Source organism: Liolophura sinensis, chromosome 4 (genome assembly GCF_032854445.1).
Source record: "Liolophura sinensis isolate JHLJ2023 chromosome 4, CUHK_Ljap_v2, whole genome shotgun sequence".
Classification (NCBI taxonomy): domain Eukaryota; kingdom Metazoa; phylum Mollusca; class Polyplacophora; order Chitonida; family Chitonidae; genus Liolophura; species Liolophura sinensis.
In genome coordinates, this window is record NC_088298.1 from 11,170,445 (window position 1) to 11,191,468 (window position 21,024).

Genomic DNA, 21,024 nt, shown 5'->3' on the forward strand with positions numbered 1-21,024 from the left:
CCTTTCATGCAGTAAATATCAGACGCATTCGTGTACTTTTTATTGTGTTATAGTGATAAAATTTAAAAAAGATATAGGCCTACATGTATATGCGACCCGCCTTTCAAATAATGGGTGCTTCATTCAGGAGTTTGAACATCAGGGTGTTACATGTGGTGGGCCTGAGTTTCATATCATAGGCAAGCTTCTGTGTCCCCCCGTCTAAATCCATAGTCAAACTAGCAAAGCCTGGGTTGGCCCGTTCTGACGAGGGTGGACAGATTGGCAAGTTTGAGGAGTGTGGGCAGAGTGACAAGTTTGAGGCATGTGGGCAGATTGGCAAGTTCGACGAGTGTGGGCAGATTGGCAATTTTGGCGAGTGTGGGCAGATTGGCAAGTTTGGGCCGATTTGTGAAAAGAATTTTGAATCTCCTTTGCCCAATTATGGTGGAATAATCACGTCGTGTGTTTTGGGGTGGGCATTCATTCACATATAATTACAGAAGAATTCATAAAAGTTAATATCATAGTATAATTAAAATCGATAACCCTGTTTGAGTAATTGGCTGGACTGGACAAAAAGTGCGTGACAGAACAGCACAGCTCCTGACCGCGCAGTTTACGCTTGACTGAAACAGTTTTCGCCATTATATAGGCCTGTAAACGCTATTAAGTTTAAGTCAGTGAAAGAGAAAGCGTTCAACATATACAATATAACGTTTCATGGAGCACTCATTCAAGAGTTTCTGAATTCAAAAGTAAGTGGTTTAAACAGGCTATACCGGAGATTTTGGCAGTAAACCTCACATTCACCAATCAAAGCAAATTGTGCTGTATTTAGCAAGGATAGCTCGAAGTACGGCCTGAAATTATAGAAATATCAACCCATATACTATTTATAGTGCTAACAATTTCTAAAGTTTAAAAAAAATTATAGGCCTAGGCCTATATCCGCTTTAGAAATTTTAGAAATTTTTATTATCGATTTTGAACTGTAACTCGTGTAGATGAGGCTGATATCTTATAGTATAGCTATTAAACTAAAAGCAAATATTCGACTGGATTTTAACTGATCGATTATTTTTGCCAAAAAAATCTCCGTTAGCATCTTTAATTTATCACACATGCCGTCAAATATAGACAGTTTATGTAGATCCGTTTAACGAAGACAAATTACTGGAAGAGCAAGACTTTGCTGTAGTGTCAGGGTCACCTTCACGAAAGGACCTGGTACGGTAAGGCGGAGAGTCGGCCTGAGACAGGAACGATAACAAAGTCCAACTTTCAAAATCCCAGCACAATTCGGTAAATTTCCAAATCAGACGTATAAAAATTGGTCGAGACACCCATAAAAGATATATGGCCATAAAGATATGGTTGCTTAATAATAACCCTCCAAAAATGCACTCTCGATCAAAAACGCCATTTTTTCGTTCAAACGAGGCACTTTTTTCATTTACAGTATAAAGATCAACGTTAACCAGAAAAATATTTAGGCCGAAACTATCATTTGTGTATTTCTACTTGCTGTCAAAGTTTTGTTTCGGTTAACGTTTGTTTTCATATGTAAAACATAAACTTTATAATTTGATCAGTTTTGTCATATTTTGGCGCGTATAAAATGCTACATTGTGGCCTGTTGTTGACACCACTCACTCTTACTGTATATATGTTGTCTTGTATCTCTGTATGTTCATATGGTTTGATAACGATGTAAGAACCTACATCGAAACGTCACCAACACAATAAATCCAGGAATTGTTATCCATAAGTAATGCCTCTGTCAATCTATACCGGTACCATCCCAATTCCTAAATGCCTCTGAAAGAAGCGTATAAAATGCGTATTTTTGTCGTAGTTTCTCAAGCGTCCTTCAACCGGCCAGGATTGCACAGTTGGTAGAGCGCCCGCTTCGGGAGCAGTAGATCCAGGATCAATACTGGGTCGAGTCACACCTTAAAAGAGGAAGTTGTAACTTTCCCGGCTTGGCGTTCAGTATGAAAGGGACAGTTCAAAGACTGGTTGACCCGTATCAGTATAATGGGAATTACTTGCCTTCAGGTAAGTCGTTTCAGTGAAGCAACATTTGATAATAGAGCGGTGGAAATCCATCCTGCAACAAGGCTCTAAGGATTCCTGCGTTATCACATGACTGAAAAATTGTTGAGTACGACTTTAAACCCCAAGCACTCACGCACTCACTCACTCAAGCATCCTTTATAGTATAGTCAACTAACGAAATCACTTTGGAGAAAAGGTTGCACCTCGAAGACTTCATATCTTTGTGGTTCTTTTTTTTTCTCTCTTCGGAAACATACTTGAAAAGTATGAGTGAAGTATGAGTGAAGATTAAATAAGTGTTATCATGGATTAGAATGGATAATTCTTAGGCAATGATATCACACGCAAAACTATAACAAAATCATATGTGAATACTGGTTGAGAGCACCTGTGGTCCTTTAGCTATCATTGATATTAACAAGCTATGCGTAGCGAAACTAGGCTGAAAGTTATACATTTGTGTTATATGTTTATTAGATTGACTGGTGCATAGCTAAGCGCTCAAGAATTTTTTCAGAAAGTTTCATTTGTGGTGCATTGATTTTCCCCACTCTACAGTGCCCAATGCCAAAAAAAAAAAAAGATATGCCGGTTATCATTTTTTTTTTCTTTTTTGATTTTGTGATCTATATATCGCTTCAGTGCGTGTTTGGAACTTTAAAAGTAGCATGCTCGCCATAAAACAGGAAAAGAAGAGTAAAACATAACTGAAAAAAGAAGTAGCCTTAAGAGAGTGTCAGCAGCTGTCACTCACAGCTATAGAGTGTTTCACTTGTTGAGGTGCACAGTTTTTTGCACTGCATGGGGCCTATTCCCCGCCTTACCATACCCAGGTCCTTTATAAAAATCTTTATCTCGAAAATCTTTCTAGAAAAACGGCAATCTATACAAGTTATATATCTCCATCATATATACCGCAGCGACGAGAGTCTGACTTGCAGGAAAGTGACCAGGAATTGATTTGCGAAGTTTGTTAGTCTGGGCCCGGCATCTTCAAGAACTGTGCATAAATCAGAAGCTTGGTGCAATGGATCTGACAATCAACAGATACATCACACTCCGACGTTCCACGAAAAATAACATGAACTTATACTTTGCCCCCAAAATAGCCTATTGTCAATGTACACTAACAGACCTGGTACTTTTGTGTATTCAAGAAATGACGTCATTGACAGAGTGAAATCATGTACTGTGGATTATTTTCTTCTGTTTTATTCCTGCCAGTTCTTCGCCACGATATATTGCCGATGTAGCGTTAAGACGTAATCATTCATTCATTCCTGCCAGTTCAAGCTATTTTATTCGAATTTAGCTCAACTTCAATAATTCGCTGACGGAACCTTAACAGGTATTATTTCATCGCACCACATAGGTCTGTCTGAAATTGAACAATTGTTGAACGTTAAGAAAAGAAACTTCTGGCAGGTGAGCCACCATCAGTGTCACTCATGAATAGATTCACATTAAAATCGAATACATGTATTTTTGTCTGACAATTACTGTCTTCACATTCTGCGACATTCAGGCAGTTTATGTATCAGCCTTGTTTCGGTTTAAGCCGTATTAAAGAGTGTTTCGCTCATATTAAAATAAAATGCGTATCAGAAAACGGAACAGAACCTCGGTGAAAATTAGCCCTTTACAATTAAGTTATAGCCTACAACAGAGAAAAGAAGATTTCAAAAAGTGAAGATAACGCAGGGTAATGACCCAGACGCCCCTCACCAATGAGGTGGCTGTGAGTTCAAGTCCAGCTCATTCTGGCTTCCTCTCCAGCCGTAAGTGGGAAGGTCTGCTAGCAACCTGCGCTTGGCCGTGGGTTTCCCCCGAACTCTGCCTGGTTTCCTCCCACCATAATGCTGGCCGGCGTCGTATAAGTGAAATATTCGTGAATACGGCGTAAAAGCACCAATGAAATAAATAAATGAAAAAGTGAAGAAAGAAAACATTTGTTGGTATGACTTTAGGTGGGGGAAAGTTCTTCCGACCTAAATCCTTTAGGCAACATTAACGTGAACTGGCTGGAGGCTGGTGGTGTACACTGTTGATACATATCCATGTACACACACACACACACACATAGCCTATATACATACATATACATCCCTAAGGTAGTTAAGCTAAAGTAGTTAAGCTAAAGCAGTCTGGCCAAGTGGTCAATGTGCTTGCCATCAAACCACTAAGCACTTACAGGACGTGCAACTCTCTGTACCACTCATGGACAGAGAATTTGTAAGATTCGCATGATTTCAGGGCCTTGTTGGCAAGAAATAGTCGATGGTAGGTGCTAGGGTCGTATAAAATGCTACTACTTATGCATAAACAGAATAAAACCCTACCTTGGGTAAATTGCCAACAGGCCGTATTTCACCGGTTACATGTGACCATTTGTCAGCTATCACACTGTCGTTGCTGCACCGGTATTACCCTCTATGATGTAAGTCTTTTGTTATATTGTAGTACTCTCTCATGTAGTCTTACAAGACGTTCGCTGGAGGTCACGTGCCTTCCAATATAACACATTATAAAATGTGGCTCAGAAAAGTTTGTCACCTTACACGTAACTTGTCAGTGAGCACTTTTTACTGACTTTGTAATAGAAGGATTTTTTGCCACCATGATCAAGCCCTGGTCAGATATTGTTTCATGGATTGTATTTTTTTCGTTTTTAAGTTAGGTAGTTGTACTAGGTGAAGATTTGAATCTTCGATTGTCACTGGGTATTACATTGGCCATTTTACCTAGACGTTTTGTCAGTTTATTTAGCCACAATCTTCCTTAAACAAATAATACACTGTTCTGTAGCGATGTTGGTCTCTGACAACACAGTTAGGCTAAACAAAGGAGAATACTCTGCAGGGAATATTATTAAAGGGAGGTAACTTTTACGGCAACTTTTTTATGACGAAATGCGCGGGAGTTGAGCATTTGAAGTACTTGTCGGCAGTGTGTGGCACTCAGAACGGGGCACAACTTTTCCGCCGTCACGTATTATTCAGAGAAAGCAAAGAAATACATTTTACAAAGAACTGTCACTTACGAAATCAAAGATGTCCATATTGTGGTGAGATTATTTTGTGGTTGTTTGGTTTCTGTTTTTTGAAGTTGAATTTCCGATGAATGCATTTCAATTCAAGTTGCAAGTGTTTCAGAGATCCAACCTCGTGGGCTGCATTATTTCAGGTGTAGTTAGTAATCCTGCAAACGCATAGTTTGATGTTTTAAGAGTTTAGTATTTTAAACTCCGGTTTTTGACACGTGGTTGAGTGGCGTCAGTTCATCATGGAGGATTGAGCTTTTCAGAACCGACTTGACGTCTGAAAAGGGGCACATTGATTAAGAAAATGACAAAAACAAGCAATCTAGTTTATACAGTTGCCAAACTGTTCAGTTAGAAGTCAAAAGCAGGCGACATAGCAGTAATAATTATTTGTAAAAGTACAAGCATTTCTTCATACATACATGTATAAAGAAAAGACCTCCGGTAAATGTGGGAAAAACTAAGTAAAAATGAAGTGAAATTTTCACTGGTTGAGTAACCTGGAAATCAAACTTCTCTGGATTCATTTTTCTAAGAAATATTGCAAAATTTTTAGTCAGAATTTCAGGAATTACACAGGGTGCATGTTTTGGTAACTAACAAATCTGGAATATACCATTCTGTTTATTCTGATTAACTCTGTGTCCCTGTCTAATAAACCGACATTTCAGTCTCTTCCAGCCATATATAGTTATTGTAAATACTAAATTTTGATTAGTTTGAATTTTCTTACATAACTTGCAGTAGACATTGTGATAAGCATGACAACATGCTGCAGTTCCAGTCAGAAGTCAATCCATTTAAAAAAAATTGAGATCAAGTTTCTAAAAATTGTTGCCAACACTAAATTACACACCTTATCGTCTTGTTTCACCCACATCTAAGCACTTAAGTCATTCTTTCCTTGTCCACAGGTAAGTTTGTTTTTGAACATTTTTTTTTCAGGCTTTTACTTGTACCTGCCATTGTGTGTGCACAGAGGAACTCTGAATCATTTCAAATGGAGTGACTAATCAGAAAAAATGGACTTAATTGTAATTACCCTAATTCCACAACCTTTTTACACATGAAAGAGCAACTTACACTACAATTTATGCAGCTTTTATTATTATTATTATTTTATTTTTTTGATTTTGGAGATTACATTGGTTTGGTTGGCCAATTTCAGGGTTTCACAAAAAGTATAAGGTTTTCATTCTACATAGAATAATGCCCTCAGAATGGGCTTTAAAAAAAAGCACCTTGCAAACATGGGAAAAGGTTGAAGAATTACAGTAATAGTGATTATTGTTTGGATGTGTATGTTCTCTGAACAATTGGAAAGCCAGTATTGGAAGGACTTTTCCTGCATGTGCATTCAACAGGTAGACAGTGAAACCATCAATTGTTACCAAATGCTTGGAAGTGTTGCACCTGCCACTGCCATGCCAACAGTTGTATGTACAAAGGTATAAGTTGTTCAACTAAGTACAAAGTATTCCCCCCCCCCCCCCTTACATTTTTCGTTTTTGTAATATTGTAACAATGTTGTAAGTTACCTGTTTTGTGGGTAAAGACTGAAGGTTGACAGATATGGGAGATTTTGGGGAATTTAATATGAATCATACCTATAAATAAAGTTGTACAGTTGATCACATAAAAATTTCACATGATATTTCATCTAATTTATTAGCACGACACGTTGATAATTGCGTCACCTGAAGGTTAGCGTTTTTCAATTAACACATTCTGCATGAGTCTCAGACTGACTGATTTATTTACCTTAAAGGGCCAGTTATTAAGAGTTTTTTTTTTTTTTTGTGAAGTTTGATCAATTTCTCGTCAGAAACACTTCATTATTGGAATCGAGTATTATTTTAAGCTGGGCTATTATATGCTTCTGAAAGTCTATTTTTACTTACCAAACCTTAGGTGAAATACCGTAGCTGGTGCAAAAACATTTTCATGAAATTATGGGTGAATTATTTCTGGTAAACCAAATGTCAAAGTATTTAGTTCAAGATAAAAGCAGATGCATATGAAAAGCATTTAACTTAAAAAAATTTAACTAGATAGCTGATTGCTTAGATATTGATAAATGAACAGAGCTTAGTAATTAAACCCACATTAGCCGTATTTAGCCATATCCTGGTGATCTAGCTATAGCTGTTTGAATATAGCAAATATCATCATATTCCCATAGTCTTGATCAAAATCTAAGGCTGCCTGACTGACCATTGGACAAACACACTCAGTCCTTATGGTGCACAGGGCCATCTCTAGAGTCACTTTGGTTCTGGAAAACGTTTGGGCTCCCAAACTGTTGGCTGCCCAAACTAAACAAGCTGTATTAAAACTAAACAATAAATCAAACAAAAAACTTGAAGGTGTATGATATAATATGATATAAATTTCTTTCATTCACAAATTCAAGGAATTTATGCCTAAAAAAATTTCATTTTGGGAGTATTTTCTAATCTGTTAAATACCCCACAGTATTATGCATATTTTCCGTCAATTACCTTATCGTTAATCTGGCTCGGACCCCGGTTAACACCCCCGAAGTGTCCTGAGCTGTCTGTCGCCCACAGGGGTCTTTTTAAATAGGGATCAACGTTGATGTCACCCAGCAAGCTACTTCATTCCCGGACTAACGGCTGGGGGCGGTATAAAAATGTACTTTGATGCAATTTTTACTCCTCAAAATGAAAGTTGAAAAATTTGTTTGTACTGGTATGTTATTACACATGATAATCCGCACATTAAGAAATAAAACCAAAGTGTTTCATGTATCCTTTAAGTTGGAAGGTCTGCCAGTAACCTTTTTCAATCAATGAATTGCTTTCAAACTTCTTGCCTTGTTATTGTAAATATTATGTTATTAATGGTCAGGAGTGGTTTTTGATGCATATATTTGTTTGTTTGATGTTACAAGCCCTTTATAACAATAGAAGGTTGGTGGGTCGGGGTTTTTGTGTATGTGTGTGTGTGTGTGTGTGTGTTTTTAATCGCGTGGAAGGGAAGAACAATTGTAGAATCCTGTTGAAATGATTGATCACAAACATCCTCAACATTGATCAGAACATAGTGCTAAATTACATTGTATTTGGCAATTCTCAAAATAGATATTCTTAGGTCTTTACCATATAACTAACGGGTAAACATTTGTTAAACATTTTTATAAGTACTTCTGCGCAATTTAAGTCAACAGTTTCTGCTAGCATTTTTAGGTCCTGTACAGAGGGGGGTGAACATGTGAAAATATAACTGAAATCCTGCCCAGCTGTTACATTTGACGGAGTGAAGCGGAACCTCATGTCCTAGTAAAATAAAATCCATACTGAGAAATCTGTTTCCATTTTCCTAAAATTCCTAATTTTGATTAAACTTTGTGAGATTTTGGGGATTCTTGCTTGATGTGAAGGATCAGATATTTAATCTGTCTTCAATACATCAAGAGTGTAAGCTTTCAAGTGAGTCCCAGCTCAGATCACCAGCTTTGACCTAATTTACACTGTCCAGAACATTTCTACATGAGGAAGAGGAGAGACAAAATCGTGTTGTGTTGCATGAAGTTTAAAGGATGGAACATATCAGCTTTGTCTTCATATGTGAACTTCCTGTATCCATTTAGAAATGCACCTGAACTTTCAAGTGCCCCTACCATTGTTTCCACTTCACAACAATTTATCAGTAAACAGTTACAGTTTCTATCCACCAAAGTTTTCTCAGTATCTGACAGTGGTGATCTCCATAACAGTTCAGGAAATTATACCAATATATTCCCAGCTACATGCTCTCTAGCATAGAGTTTTGACAGGGAGAAAATCTGTCCACACACCTGACTAACATTTTTTTAAATTTTGAGCTCTCTCGAAGGGTATTATTTGATGCCAGCAGAAGAGGATCTTGTGGGTGGGGGGCCTCTGATAGGTGTGAAATGAGAGTGGTGGATGCCAACATAAAAGGGGCCCTGTTGGGGATTCTTTGATAACATAGTTTTAGAACAAAAATCTTCTGTTTTGACCATCATTATGGTGTAAGGTCTCAATTTGTCACCTTCATTATATACCAATCCATGACTGAATTAATTTAATTCACAAAGAAAAAAAAACTAGAGGATTTATGTAAGTGGGCTACGTGTTGAACCTCCGATATAGGCCTATAACTGGAATGACTTGTCCTTGAAGCAAGGCCAATAGACCTGTGTCCAAGTTTTGTCAGTGTTTGTAAATCAGAGCCACACAATTCTCACCAATTCAGTTTCGCAAGATTAGGTGTGTTTTTACGGTATAGGGTAGGCGAAAAGAATTTGATCACAGAAAATTCTGTGATCTCACAAAATGAGTAATTCATTTAAAATTTTGACTCCCTATGGAAACATAAGGACACTGGTGATCAATTCAGTAAAGTGTACCCCCCCCCCCCCAACCCACCCCCAAAATATGGCGATAATATTTTACGGGTATCCAATTGGATAAGGGTGAAAAACCTTCACAGGTATTTTGTTCTACAGGTATCGAATATATATACCCATCGAAGTTCTATAAGGCTGGCTATGTTCAGCAGCAGGAGAGGAAATTGTTAGCCAAACAATTGGCAGTGAACTTTTAAAATTGGGTAAGGTCTAGTTCACAGCCAAGAAGATATTCATAGTAAAATATGTATTTGGGAACAGAGCCTTCTGCCTACTTTCACGGCGGGACAAAAAACCGGGAAAACACTCGTGTGCCATCGGCAAAAGTCAAGTGAATTACATTAGCTAAGGGCTTCGTGGTCTTCTGGACAATTTTTATCTCATTCCATGATGCATACGGGTGGTAATTCCATAATATCTCGCTTTCTGAGCCCTACTAACAAACGTGCAGCTATTGTTTTCGCGTGCGGCACAAGTGCACATGTATTTGACGTTCAGGTCATACACAAAAAAAAAGAAACATCGCAGTTACAGCGTCAATTTCTTGTCATTTTAAAAGCATAAGCTTACAAAACAATTTTGTCCACCTTTGCATGCTGAGCTGTTCTGTAGATTGGACTAAGTTATGTTGTGCTATATTTTTACAACATGTCAGATTCTCAACAGATGTGGACAAGATTGATGTACCAATTTAGGTCAGTCAGGTAGACGGCATCACCGGGTTAACAGCTCAAAACAGATCTTATTTTTGAATTGGAGTGAGGTTTTCTGAGGAAATGTCGAAAAAAGGTCAGTGTCAATGGTTGCAACAACCATTGGTGCATAAGTGTCTTAGCTTGTTGACAGACCATGCAACAAGGGGATTGGATATTAAGTATTGTGTATGCGGGGAATTACCGATGGGGTAACTGAATACAGGTACAATGTCACAATCAGTCTCCACGTATCAGTAAATGAAAGCCATCCTTAGGCCGGATTTTCAGAAATTGTATATCTCGGAAGAGCACCCGTCACCTTTATAAATGGAGTGACATTTTAGATGAAAAAAAAAATATATTAAAAGAAATAAAATAATTTGGGATCTGTAACAACGCAAAAGAGGAATTTCATTTTGGGCCATTTTGAAGGATTGGTCACAAAACATCAGACATATAATATTTTAGTTTTCTTAACTTCATGTCCTAGCTGGCTGTACTGTGAACAAAACATCTGAATTAAATCTACAAATGTTTTCTCACTAGTGCAAAACTAGTTGTGATTCCAGGTAAAAGATGTTTTGATCATTTTTAGGGCTCTTGGTAGCCCTTGTGCGTTTATAGAGGCGCCTTCAAAGATTCCCCTTAATTAGCATACTTGGCCTACTTCATGTTTTTAAGCAATAACTTGTCACATTTTTGAACCTGTGAAAAGGGTTAGAGATCCCAAATAATAAAATTTTCATACTTTTGCAATATTTGCACATAAAATATGGGAATCAAGAAGAGTAGCCAACCTATTCAGGTAGATCAACTTTTGGATGGTAAAGGCCAGCCGTTGCAGCACATGAGTGTAAACGTCTGTACAAATTAGGCAGTATTAGGGGCCACAGAATTGGGGGTGGGCACAAATTTGGGTGTTTTTAGGCTCAGGCCGGGCCCCTTCTCATGTTTCTTAAGCAACAATTTGTTATAGCTGGAAGGCTTGCTTGAGGACCCTTCAGTGTTTGAGACTGGCCATTGCCCGTGTAAGTACAATGTAAAAATGTTGGAGAAAATTAAAGGGTCATTGAAGTGTGTGTTAAGTAAGTGTCCCCCGTCGTCTCCATGGAATACTGTAAGAACAAAGCTTGCCCTCCAGCAAGAGCTTTGTCTGGTCGAAAGTCATGTGACCTCCTTCCAGCTTTGATAATCACAGCACTTTAATAGACTACTGGAGAAACACCTATAGAGCTTTTTAAGGAGAGTTGAAGATTTGGAGGCAGTACTTAAGGTAAGCTGGGTGTTTAAACCAAACAATAAGAAAGCTTCAAGTGGAAAGATCATTGAAAACTCCTAGTCCAAAACTACCTTTTCTGTTATTCTAGGACCAAACCCTTTGGCATATTTGGGCTGTGAACCTGTGTTAAATTATTCACATTTTATTATCATTACTTTTCGAATCTTCGGTACTGGTAGGTCATTTTACACCTTTTTGCTGAAAAGCTGTTAAGAGTGATTTTAGTGAAATTTTATGAGCGTGGATTAAAAAATGTGTGAACATTTGTTAAAGATGACCGTGTTCAATTTTGTTTAAAACATAGTTTAAAATTCTCTGCATAACTACACAACTGATTATATGTACTTTGAGATTTAGTACACAAAGGGCAACTGTCTGGGGGGGGGGGGGGGAGCGCTTCATGAATCGTACTACGCTAAGTGCACTTTATATCTTTAAACATACATTGCTGTATGTTCTGCTGTGAAGTCGCATGCTATCCATGCACATTTCCGTCTCATTCTGCTGTGAAGTGGCGTGCTTTCCATGCACATTTCCGTCTCGTTCTGCTGTGAAGTGGCATGCTTTCCATGCACATTTCCGTCTCGTTCTGCTGTGAAGTCGCATGCCTTCCATGCACATTCCCGTCTCATTCTGCTGGGAAGTGGCATGCTTTCCATGCACATTTCCGTCTCGTTCTGCTGTGAAGTGGCATGCTTTCCATGCACATTTCCGTCTCGTTCTGCTGTGAAGTGGCATGCTTTCCATGCACATTTCCGTCTCGTTCTGCTGTGAAGTCGCATGCTTTCCATGCACATTTCCCTCTCGTTCTGCTGTGAAGTCGCATGCCTTCCATGCACATTCCCGTCTCATTCTGCTGTGAAGTGGCGTGCTTTCCATGCACATTTCCGTCTCGTTCTGCTGTGAAGTGGCGTGCTTTCCATGCACATTTCCCTCTCGTTCTGCTGTGAAGTGGCGTGCTTTCCATGCACATTTCCGTCTCGTTCTGCTGTGAAGTGGCGTGCTATCCATGCACATTTCCGTCTCGTTCTGCTGTGAAGTGGCGTGCTTTCCATGCACATTTCCGTCTCGTTCTGCTGTGAAGTGGCGTGCTTTCCATGCACATTTCCCTCTCGTTCTGCTGTGAAGTGGCGTGCTTTCCATGCACATTTCGGTCTTGTTCTGCTGTGAAGTCGCATGCCTTCCATGCACATTCCCGTCTCATTCTGCTGTGAAGTGGCGTGCTTTCCATGCACATTTCCGTCTCGTTCTGCTGTGAAGTGGCGTGCTTTCCATGCACATTTCCCTCTCGTTCTGCTGTGAAGTGGCGTGCTTTCCATGCACATTTCCGTCTCGTTCTGCTGTGAAGTGGCGTGCTATCCATGCACATTTCCGTCTCGTTCTGCTGTGAAGTGGCGTGCTTTCCATGCACATTTCCGTCTCGTTCTGCTGTGAAGTGGCGTGCTTTCCATGCACATTTCCCTCTCGTTCTGCTGTGAAGTGGCGTGCTTTCCATGCACATTTCGGTCTTGTTCTGCTGTGAAGTCGCATGCCTTCCATGCACATTCCCGTCTCATTCTGCTGTGAAGTGGCGTGCTTTCCATGCACATTTCCGTCTCATTCTGCTGTGAAGTCGCATGCTTTCCATGCACATTTCCGTCTCATTCTGCTGTGAAGTGGCGTGCTTTCCATGCACATTTCCGTCTCATTCTGCTGTGAAGTGGCGTGCTTTCCATGCACATTTCGGTCTTGTTCTGCTGTGAAATTGCATTCTTTCCGTACACATTTCCATTCATTATATGTAAAGTATGTAGCCGAACGGCTTCATTTTGTGGATCAAGGCTTCTATTGGACACTTAAACCATCAACATTGAGTTAGTTATCTTCCTAGAAATTTTCAACAGAAAAAAAAAATAAGCGTTTCAGAATTAAAATGAATTGGTTTAAGACCATGCCTTTGCTTTTAGAAAATGAGACTGCACTCCCAGTGCATGAAAATTATTAGGCTGACACAAATACATGTACATGTAGGTGTTCATTCCTTTTATTATTATATCCATAACATTTAGATCCCAGACCCCCAGACCCCCACCATTTTCATCTCCAGGCATTTTTTTTTTTTTTTTTTTTTTTTTTTTTTTTACCAGGATCTAAATGATTAATTCCTGTTTTGATTGATTGATTGATTGATTGATTTTTTTTTATTAACTCTGCAATAATAAATATATACATTGGATTTGAAGACATAAACAAAATACAGACACAACGTTATAACAGTAGTCTAGAAAGATATTATACATGGTGTAAATAAAGCTCAGGTTGAGCTAGTTCTATCCCATGTATAAGAAATAACAGCTTTGGAGGGGTGAGGCTGACATTTTAGTTTGTGTCTAAATAATTTTTTTTCTTTCTAAATATGTATGAATTTTACCTCAACTATGCGTTAATTGTGTGATGTTAGACCGAAGATTTCAGTTTAGAAAGTAGAAAAGATTTAAAGTGCGATTTAAAAGAAACTGATCTTAATGTTAAAGGAAGCCTGTTCCATTCCCTAGGACCGAAACTTCTGAATAAATAACATGATTTATTTGTATTATACGATGTTTTGTGGAAGGTTTATGTCTATCTCATGTGTGATGCGGTTTTAAAATTTCTCTTTCAATTAAACAGGGCTTTAAACTTAAAGGAATAGTGTTTATGGAATAAATGTAAATATGAGTTTGTAACAGAGTAGAAAATAGAGATAGTTTGCCAAGGGGTAAGATTTTCAGTTCGCAAAAAAGCAGTTGGGTATAGCAAAGGTGACCTGATAAAGTAATTTGCCCTTTTTTGAACTATGTACAAGGGCTTGAGATGTGTTGGATATGTGTTTCCCCATAGTATATTGCCGTATAGTAGATATGGATAAATAAGTGAGTAATAAAGGATTAGGAGGGTCTTTTTATTTACAGAGTGTTTAATGTGTGAAATAAGGCCTATATTTCTTGACTGTTTGGAACATTAGTAGCTTATATGAACAGTCCAGGTCAGTTTCTCATGGAAAAATATACCTAGAAATTTGAATTTATCAACTTTCTCAATTTCGTTATCAGAGATAACCAAACTGGGAATTGCAGTTATTTTCTTTTTAATTGGGTTATATTGACATCTATTTGGTTTTGGAGATATTCAGAGATAACCGGTCGGCCAGAAGCTGCGTGTAAATTTTTTCCGACTTGACATTTATAAGAGAAATCACTTGAGTTGCATCCTCGTTGGAGTAAATGCAACGTGTGTCATCGGCAAATAGAGTAAGCTCCAGGAGGTTTTATGCCCTAATGATGTCATTAATGTTGAATAGAAATAAAGTTGAGCCAAGAATAGATCCCTGTGGGACACCGCAAGTGATGGTAGCTGGGTTAAATTGGGCGTTATTAAACTTTACATATTGTTGTCTGTCAGATGGTTTTTAAACCATTTTATTTGGACAGTTGCGAATACCATAATGAGAAAGTTTAAGAAGGATATCATGGTTTACAATGTCAAATGCCTTTGGCAGGTCCAAGAATGCTACGGCACTGTACTGTTTATTCTCTTTCGCATTTACTAGTTTAAGACTATATAGGCAGCATGAATGGTAGAAAGATTGGCTCTGAAACCAAACTGATTTTCATTAATTATAGATTCCTCTTCCAGATATTCGAGCAACATTAGTGATACAGTTTTCTCAAGGATTTTGCTGAAACAAGGCAGGACAGAAACACCTCTTTAATTTTCAGTGTGATTAGTCTGACCAGATTTATATATAGGCAAGACTTGAGCGATTTTTAGAATTTTCATAACAGTTCCAGAAGTAACATTGATAGTGTGTGCTAGAGGTGTAGATATTTCATCTGACACTAGCTTCAGGAGGGGTGTGCGTATTCCATTTAACCCAGGCAAGATGTTACCTTTCAGCTTACCTATCACAGATTGAGTAAAATTTGGAGAGACATGCGAATTCTGATCAATATGGTTGTCCAAGAAAATCTGTACATTGTTCATTTGCGGAGTCCATGTTGCTCACTTGTTCGTCTGCTATTCTACTGAAGTACCCATTAAAGTTGTCAGCAATCACGGTCTGACCACAAATGTCACTACCATTTGTATCGAAAACTTACCACTTGCTTGCTTTTATATTTCAACACAGTAGTTCGTTATTAATTTTCCAGGTGTTTTTTTTGACTTGTACTTTGTTGAACTGACGTTCAAAATATTGTTTCCTTGTAAGACGGAGCAGATTGTTAACTTTATGACAATAAGTTCTAAATTTCTGACACTATCACTTGTCCTATGTTTAAGTTGTTGTCGGTATAGCCTGTTTTTCTCTTGGATTGATACCAGGAAGGCACGAGAAATCCAAGGTTTAATTATGGTAAATTTTAGTCATGGTTGTTATTGGAAAACCTCCGTCATACATGGAAGTAAATTGATTCGAAAAGTTAGAGACTGCCGAATTTGTGTCTTGATTAATTAGTATATTTTCCCAGTTTGTGGCTGTAATATGCCGGCAAAAGCATTCCTTTTCTATTGGTGTAAACTTACGACAGCTTACGTTTTGCTGTGTTGATATCAATTTATGCTGGTCAGATTTTATTATATAAAAAATTGGAAAGTGATTAGTCCGTTAGTAAAATTCCTGATAGAAGATTTGAATCATGAATATTAGAAAATAAATTGTCAATTAAAGCAGCAGATCGAGATTGTACCCTTGTTGGTTTGGTCACCTGAGGGAAGACATAACAGGATCTCAATTATTTCAAGAAAGGATTTAGTTAGGTGATGCATATCAGCATTAAAGAGGTCTATATTATAGTCACCCATGATAATACATATTTTCCTTTTATTTCCACATATTTTGAGAACAGACAATAAATGTTCATTAAAAATATTGACATCAGTAACGGGGGCGCCTATATATATATTTCCAACCAGATAACTAATTCCACCTATGACACGGTTAATAAATAGACATTCAAAATTACCATTTTCTTTGATACTACTCAAGTCTTCTCTGAGGTATCAACTACTTATCCTGTCATTCACATATAAAAACAAGGCCTCCACCCTTGTTTGGATTGTGACATAAAAAAAGGACTTATTTACAGGCAGTTCAGAAAGTGATGAGTTCCTGTCAGAGACCCAACTAACAGAGAACCCAAGGACGGTGAAGGGAAAATTTAGGTTATGAATAAAGCTGACTATTTCATCAAAGTGCTTGTTAACGCTTCTTGCGTTTATGTGCAGGAAAGAAATGCAGCTGGTATCAAGGATTTGTTGAATAGATTCAGATATAAAGGATGAAAGCGAGTAGTAATTAGAATATTATACTTTCTGCCTGTGGGCCAATTCGTAATCATTATCCTCAGTACTGGTGTGGGTGGCATGTGTAACACTTAAGTCCATCGTCGTCATATGACTGAAAAATTGTTGAGTAAAACGTTAAACCCCAAGCACTCACTCACTTAAGTTCAGTGGATCAAAACACATGTTATCCAGATCATTAAGATCCAAAGTGTCAGCTGACAGGGTTTGCTTGCCTTGATAAGTATTAACACATTCATGTAAATAGAAAGGTAAATGTGAGGCTGGCCCCAGGAATGGATCACTTATTTCATCATCTATCATTACAAGTCCAAGTTGATATTACCATCAGCTGCTTATACATTCGTGGATAGAACAGTACACCGAAAACATACGCAAATGAGGCAATGCAGATATCAAAATAAGTACACAAGCTTGATATTGGGTAAATCGGCAGGGATATTACATGGTATGAGAAATATATAGTGTTGTTTCGCTTAATGGGAGTCCAACGGAACTGGCTCAGATTTAGTTCCACAAAGCAACTGCTCCAGGTGAAGGTTTTAATACATGTATGAAGTTAATACTGCACTTCAAACTTCCTTTTCATAATGATGATTTCTGAGAAATTTACTCAAATCTGTCACAAGTTTCACTCACTGCTGGTGCATGAGAATTAAACAGTGGGATTTATTTATATCACATTTAATCCTTCGTCGTCTCTCGGACTGAGTGACAGGAATATTTGCTCACACCGCAAGTAAGGGCTTCATCTTATAAAGATTAACAGTCTTCAATAGATTAAAAGCTTAGGAGGATTAACTTCCTTTGTCTGATCAAGCTACTGTATTGTACAGAATTTTTGTCACATCTTACAGGTGCAAACAGGTTTAAACGATAACATTGTTACTTGAATGCTTGAGATGTTTTATTACCTGACATTTCTGTATTGAGGTTTGATATTTGTTTACCAGTTGAACAAAAATTTCTTTTTACATCCACGAAAGTTGATTCCCGCGAATGTGTCTACTTACCAATTCCGCGAAACTTTATGCCCGCGAATGAAAAGGTATTTACAGTTATTGTTGCAAATTACGGTCTTGTGGTAAATATTTGGGTCAGACATTTGATGGTCCAAAGATAGATAAAAATGTTCAAATGATTTTAGATATAATTGTGACCTTTTTATATATTAACCCCCCCCCCCAAGAAAAAAAATGTTCATAAAATATTACTTTTAGTCCTGCCCTAAACGGCCACTTAATTCCTCCCCCTTCACTGACCACATGCATGTACAACAGGTTTGACTGTATACCTATGCTTGTAGTAAGCCTGAACAAATTCTGTCTTGCATGCAAGGAATTATAGCAGTGTCTTTTCTGCTTCATTGAATCCCATGTCATCTGACCAGAACATGAATTCTGCCTACAGTTTGTTCTGTAGGATCCTTGCAGTGTTGTTGTAAAGTAATGACTTGTTAAAGACTGCCCAGCTTTCAGTGCCATTAAGGTAAGGGTTGGGGGTAAGTGCTATTAAGTTAAGCTTAAGGCCCTTCAGGCTATTTGTATAACCATTGTTCATCACTCTACCAAATGATGCCGTTTATTTCACCTCAAGTTTTGCATTTCTCAAGTGGCATGTTTTGCTTGATTCTGAATGATTCAGCCAATATATAGGGCTATTCTTATGTGAGAGATTTGTGTGAAGTTTGATTAAGTTCTTTAACTGATGCATTGTTATAAAAATTCTATCATTTTAAGGCCTTATTTGTGTTTTTGGAAAGTGAGATCAAGTTATAGATGTGTAGGCGTGGCACCCTAATGCTGTGCTATATATAGAATGGGCCGATTAGTTTCATGCATTTGATGTGTAGTCTAACATATATGTACTTACGTAAAAGCATTTTGCTCTAGATGTTATATAACTCATAGAGTGTGCATACCCTGGCTTCACTTCAGTAATGTATCCCCATTTTTATATTTGAATTTTTATGCACATGGTACATGCCTTCATTCCATGTTGTACTCGTGTGATGAACACATGGCACCTGTATGTGTATAGCTGGTAAATCCGTCTCTGTACAGACACATTTGACAGATATCTTAGTTCAGCTGTTGTTCTGTTTAGGACCGATTCTCCAACCATTGCGGTAAGCCCACGTACATGCATGTATATTGCTGTATTTTGTCGTTTTGAGCGTTTCAAACTGATGGTTTTCTTGTAAACCTAAATGATACAATGACTGATGCATGAGGATATAAGTGTACACATGAGATATAAGTGTACACATGATGAGATAAATGTACACATGATGATGTAGATGTACACATGATGGGTAGAAATGTTTTTTTTTTAAACTGCCTGTGACCGGTAGATTTTTTTGTACCTGTCACCTACAGGTATCTACCTGTCTCCATCAGCCTCACTCTTTACAAGTGTTCTGTGCTAGCACTACCAATCTCCACTGTCACTTTTTGGCGAAATTATTTTTCCTGGACATCACTTGGCAATGCAATATCAGTGTACCGTGTTACAAGAATATTTGGTTACAGTAGGATTTCCATTTTGTTCATTATTCTGTGGGGACCAGGACTTCTGCACAGTCAATCGTCAAAACGAAACTTACTTGCAGGAGTTGATCTGTACTTGTGTATGCATGCGCTTCCCATTCAAGGGAAACAACCGAGGAAAAACATCCGGTCTGTGTGCGTTTTAATTTCGGCCTATACGTGTGTGCCTGGAGTTGCTCCCCTTTACACCTGAGACATCATGCATAGTCTTCGAGTAATAAAAGTTAGCAGTGCGGTGCTGAAGTTGCAATAGGAAGACCCGGAGCTATAAATACTAAGTTATTATTTTTTCTTTATTTATTTATTTAACCCTGTTTCACGCTGTACTCAAAAAGATTTAATATATATGATGGTGGCCAGCAACCCGCACCAAATGCAATGGTGAAAGGCTCCCGAGTCAGGTGTGACACTTTATTTTTTGCTTGATTCACTGCTCTAAGCTGACTGTCCTCTAGTTTGAGGTCGACTGGCACTTGTTGATGCTGTTCGTTCCATCATAGCTGGGGACTCTAGCAAAAAAAGAAATAACATTTTTCTTAACGAAAATGGCTTCTTACAGATCTACTTTTGCGATTGCTATGATAACTGAAGTGTGTTCTTTGACCTTGAAGGTACGTTTGGTCTCAGAAGTGACAACACAAATGTGATAGGTTCGTTGACGACACAGCCTTGTCCACTAAATGACGTTATAACAGTTTTGACTTGGTTTGGCCAAAAATAATGAAGTCTTGCTACAACATTATGATTATGGGAAAGCCAAGTAAATATGCAGGCTTCACAAACATAGACATGCGTGCGTGGATATTGCCTGTTGCTTTGAGGTAGATGGGCATTATTTCGACCTGTGCATTATTTCGACCAGTGCATGATGTATATAGGCGTACACATGTGTATTTGCAGCCTGTCTATTTGTAAAGGTACAATGTGTGCCACTCAGCCATGGACTTACTCATATTGTCACCATTACCCAACAGTCCCACACCCACTCAGCCATGCACTTACTCATATTGTCACCATCACCCAACAGTCCCACACCCACTCAGCCATGCACTTACTCATATTGTCACCATTACCCAACAGTCCCACACCCACTCAGCCATGGACTTACTCATATTGTCACCATCACCCAATGGCCCCACACACACTCAGCCATGCAGTTACTCATATTGTCACCATCAACCAATGGCCCCACACACACTCAGCCATGCACTTACTCAGCCATGCACTTACTCATATTGTCACCATCACCCAACGGCCCCACACACACTCAGCCATGCACTTACTCATATTGTCACCATCACCCAACGGCCCCACACATACTGAGCCATGCACTTATTACACTCAGCCATGCACTTACTCATATTGTCACCATCACCCAATGGCCCCCACACACACTCAGCCATGCACTTACTCATATTGTCACCATCACCCAACAGCCCCACACACACTCAGCCATGCACTTACTCATATTGTCACCATCACCCAATGGCCCCACACACACTCAGCCATGCACTTACTCATATTGTCACTATGACCCAATGGCCCCACACACACTCAGCCATGCACTTACTCATATTGTCACCATGACCCAATGGCCCCACACACAGCCATGCACTTACTCATATTGTCACCATCACCCAACGGCCCCCACACACTCAGCCATGCACTTACTCATATTGTCACCATGACCCAATGGCCCCCCC

General features: G+C 38.6%; 1 protein-coding gene across 1 annotated transcript in view; it reads left to right on the forward strand.

The window, feature by feature from the left end:
* Positions 1-5,017: 5,017 nt before the first annotated feature.
* Positions 5,018-21,024, forward strand: part of LOC135464414 (transmembrane protein 163a-like) — a 44,346-nt gene continuing 28,339 nt past the window's right edge. Inside the window, exon 1 of the mRNA XM_064741841.1 lies at positions 5,018-5,104. Coding sequence (XP_064597911.1) covers positions 5,091-5,104 — 14 coding nt within the window. The 5' untranslated portion in view covers positions 5,018-5,090. The remainder of the gene's footprint in view (positions 5,105-21,024) is intronic.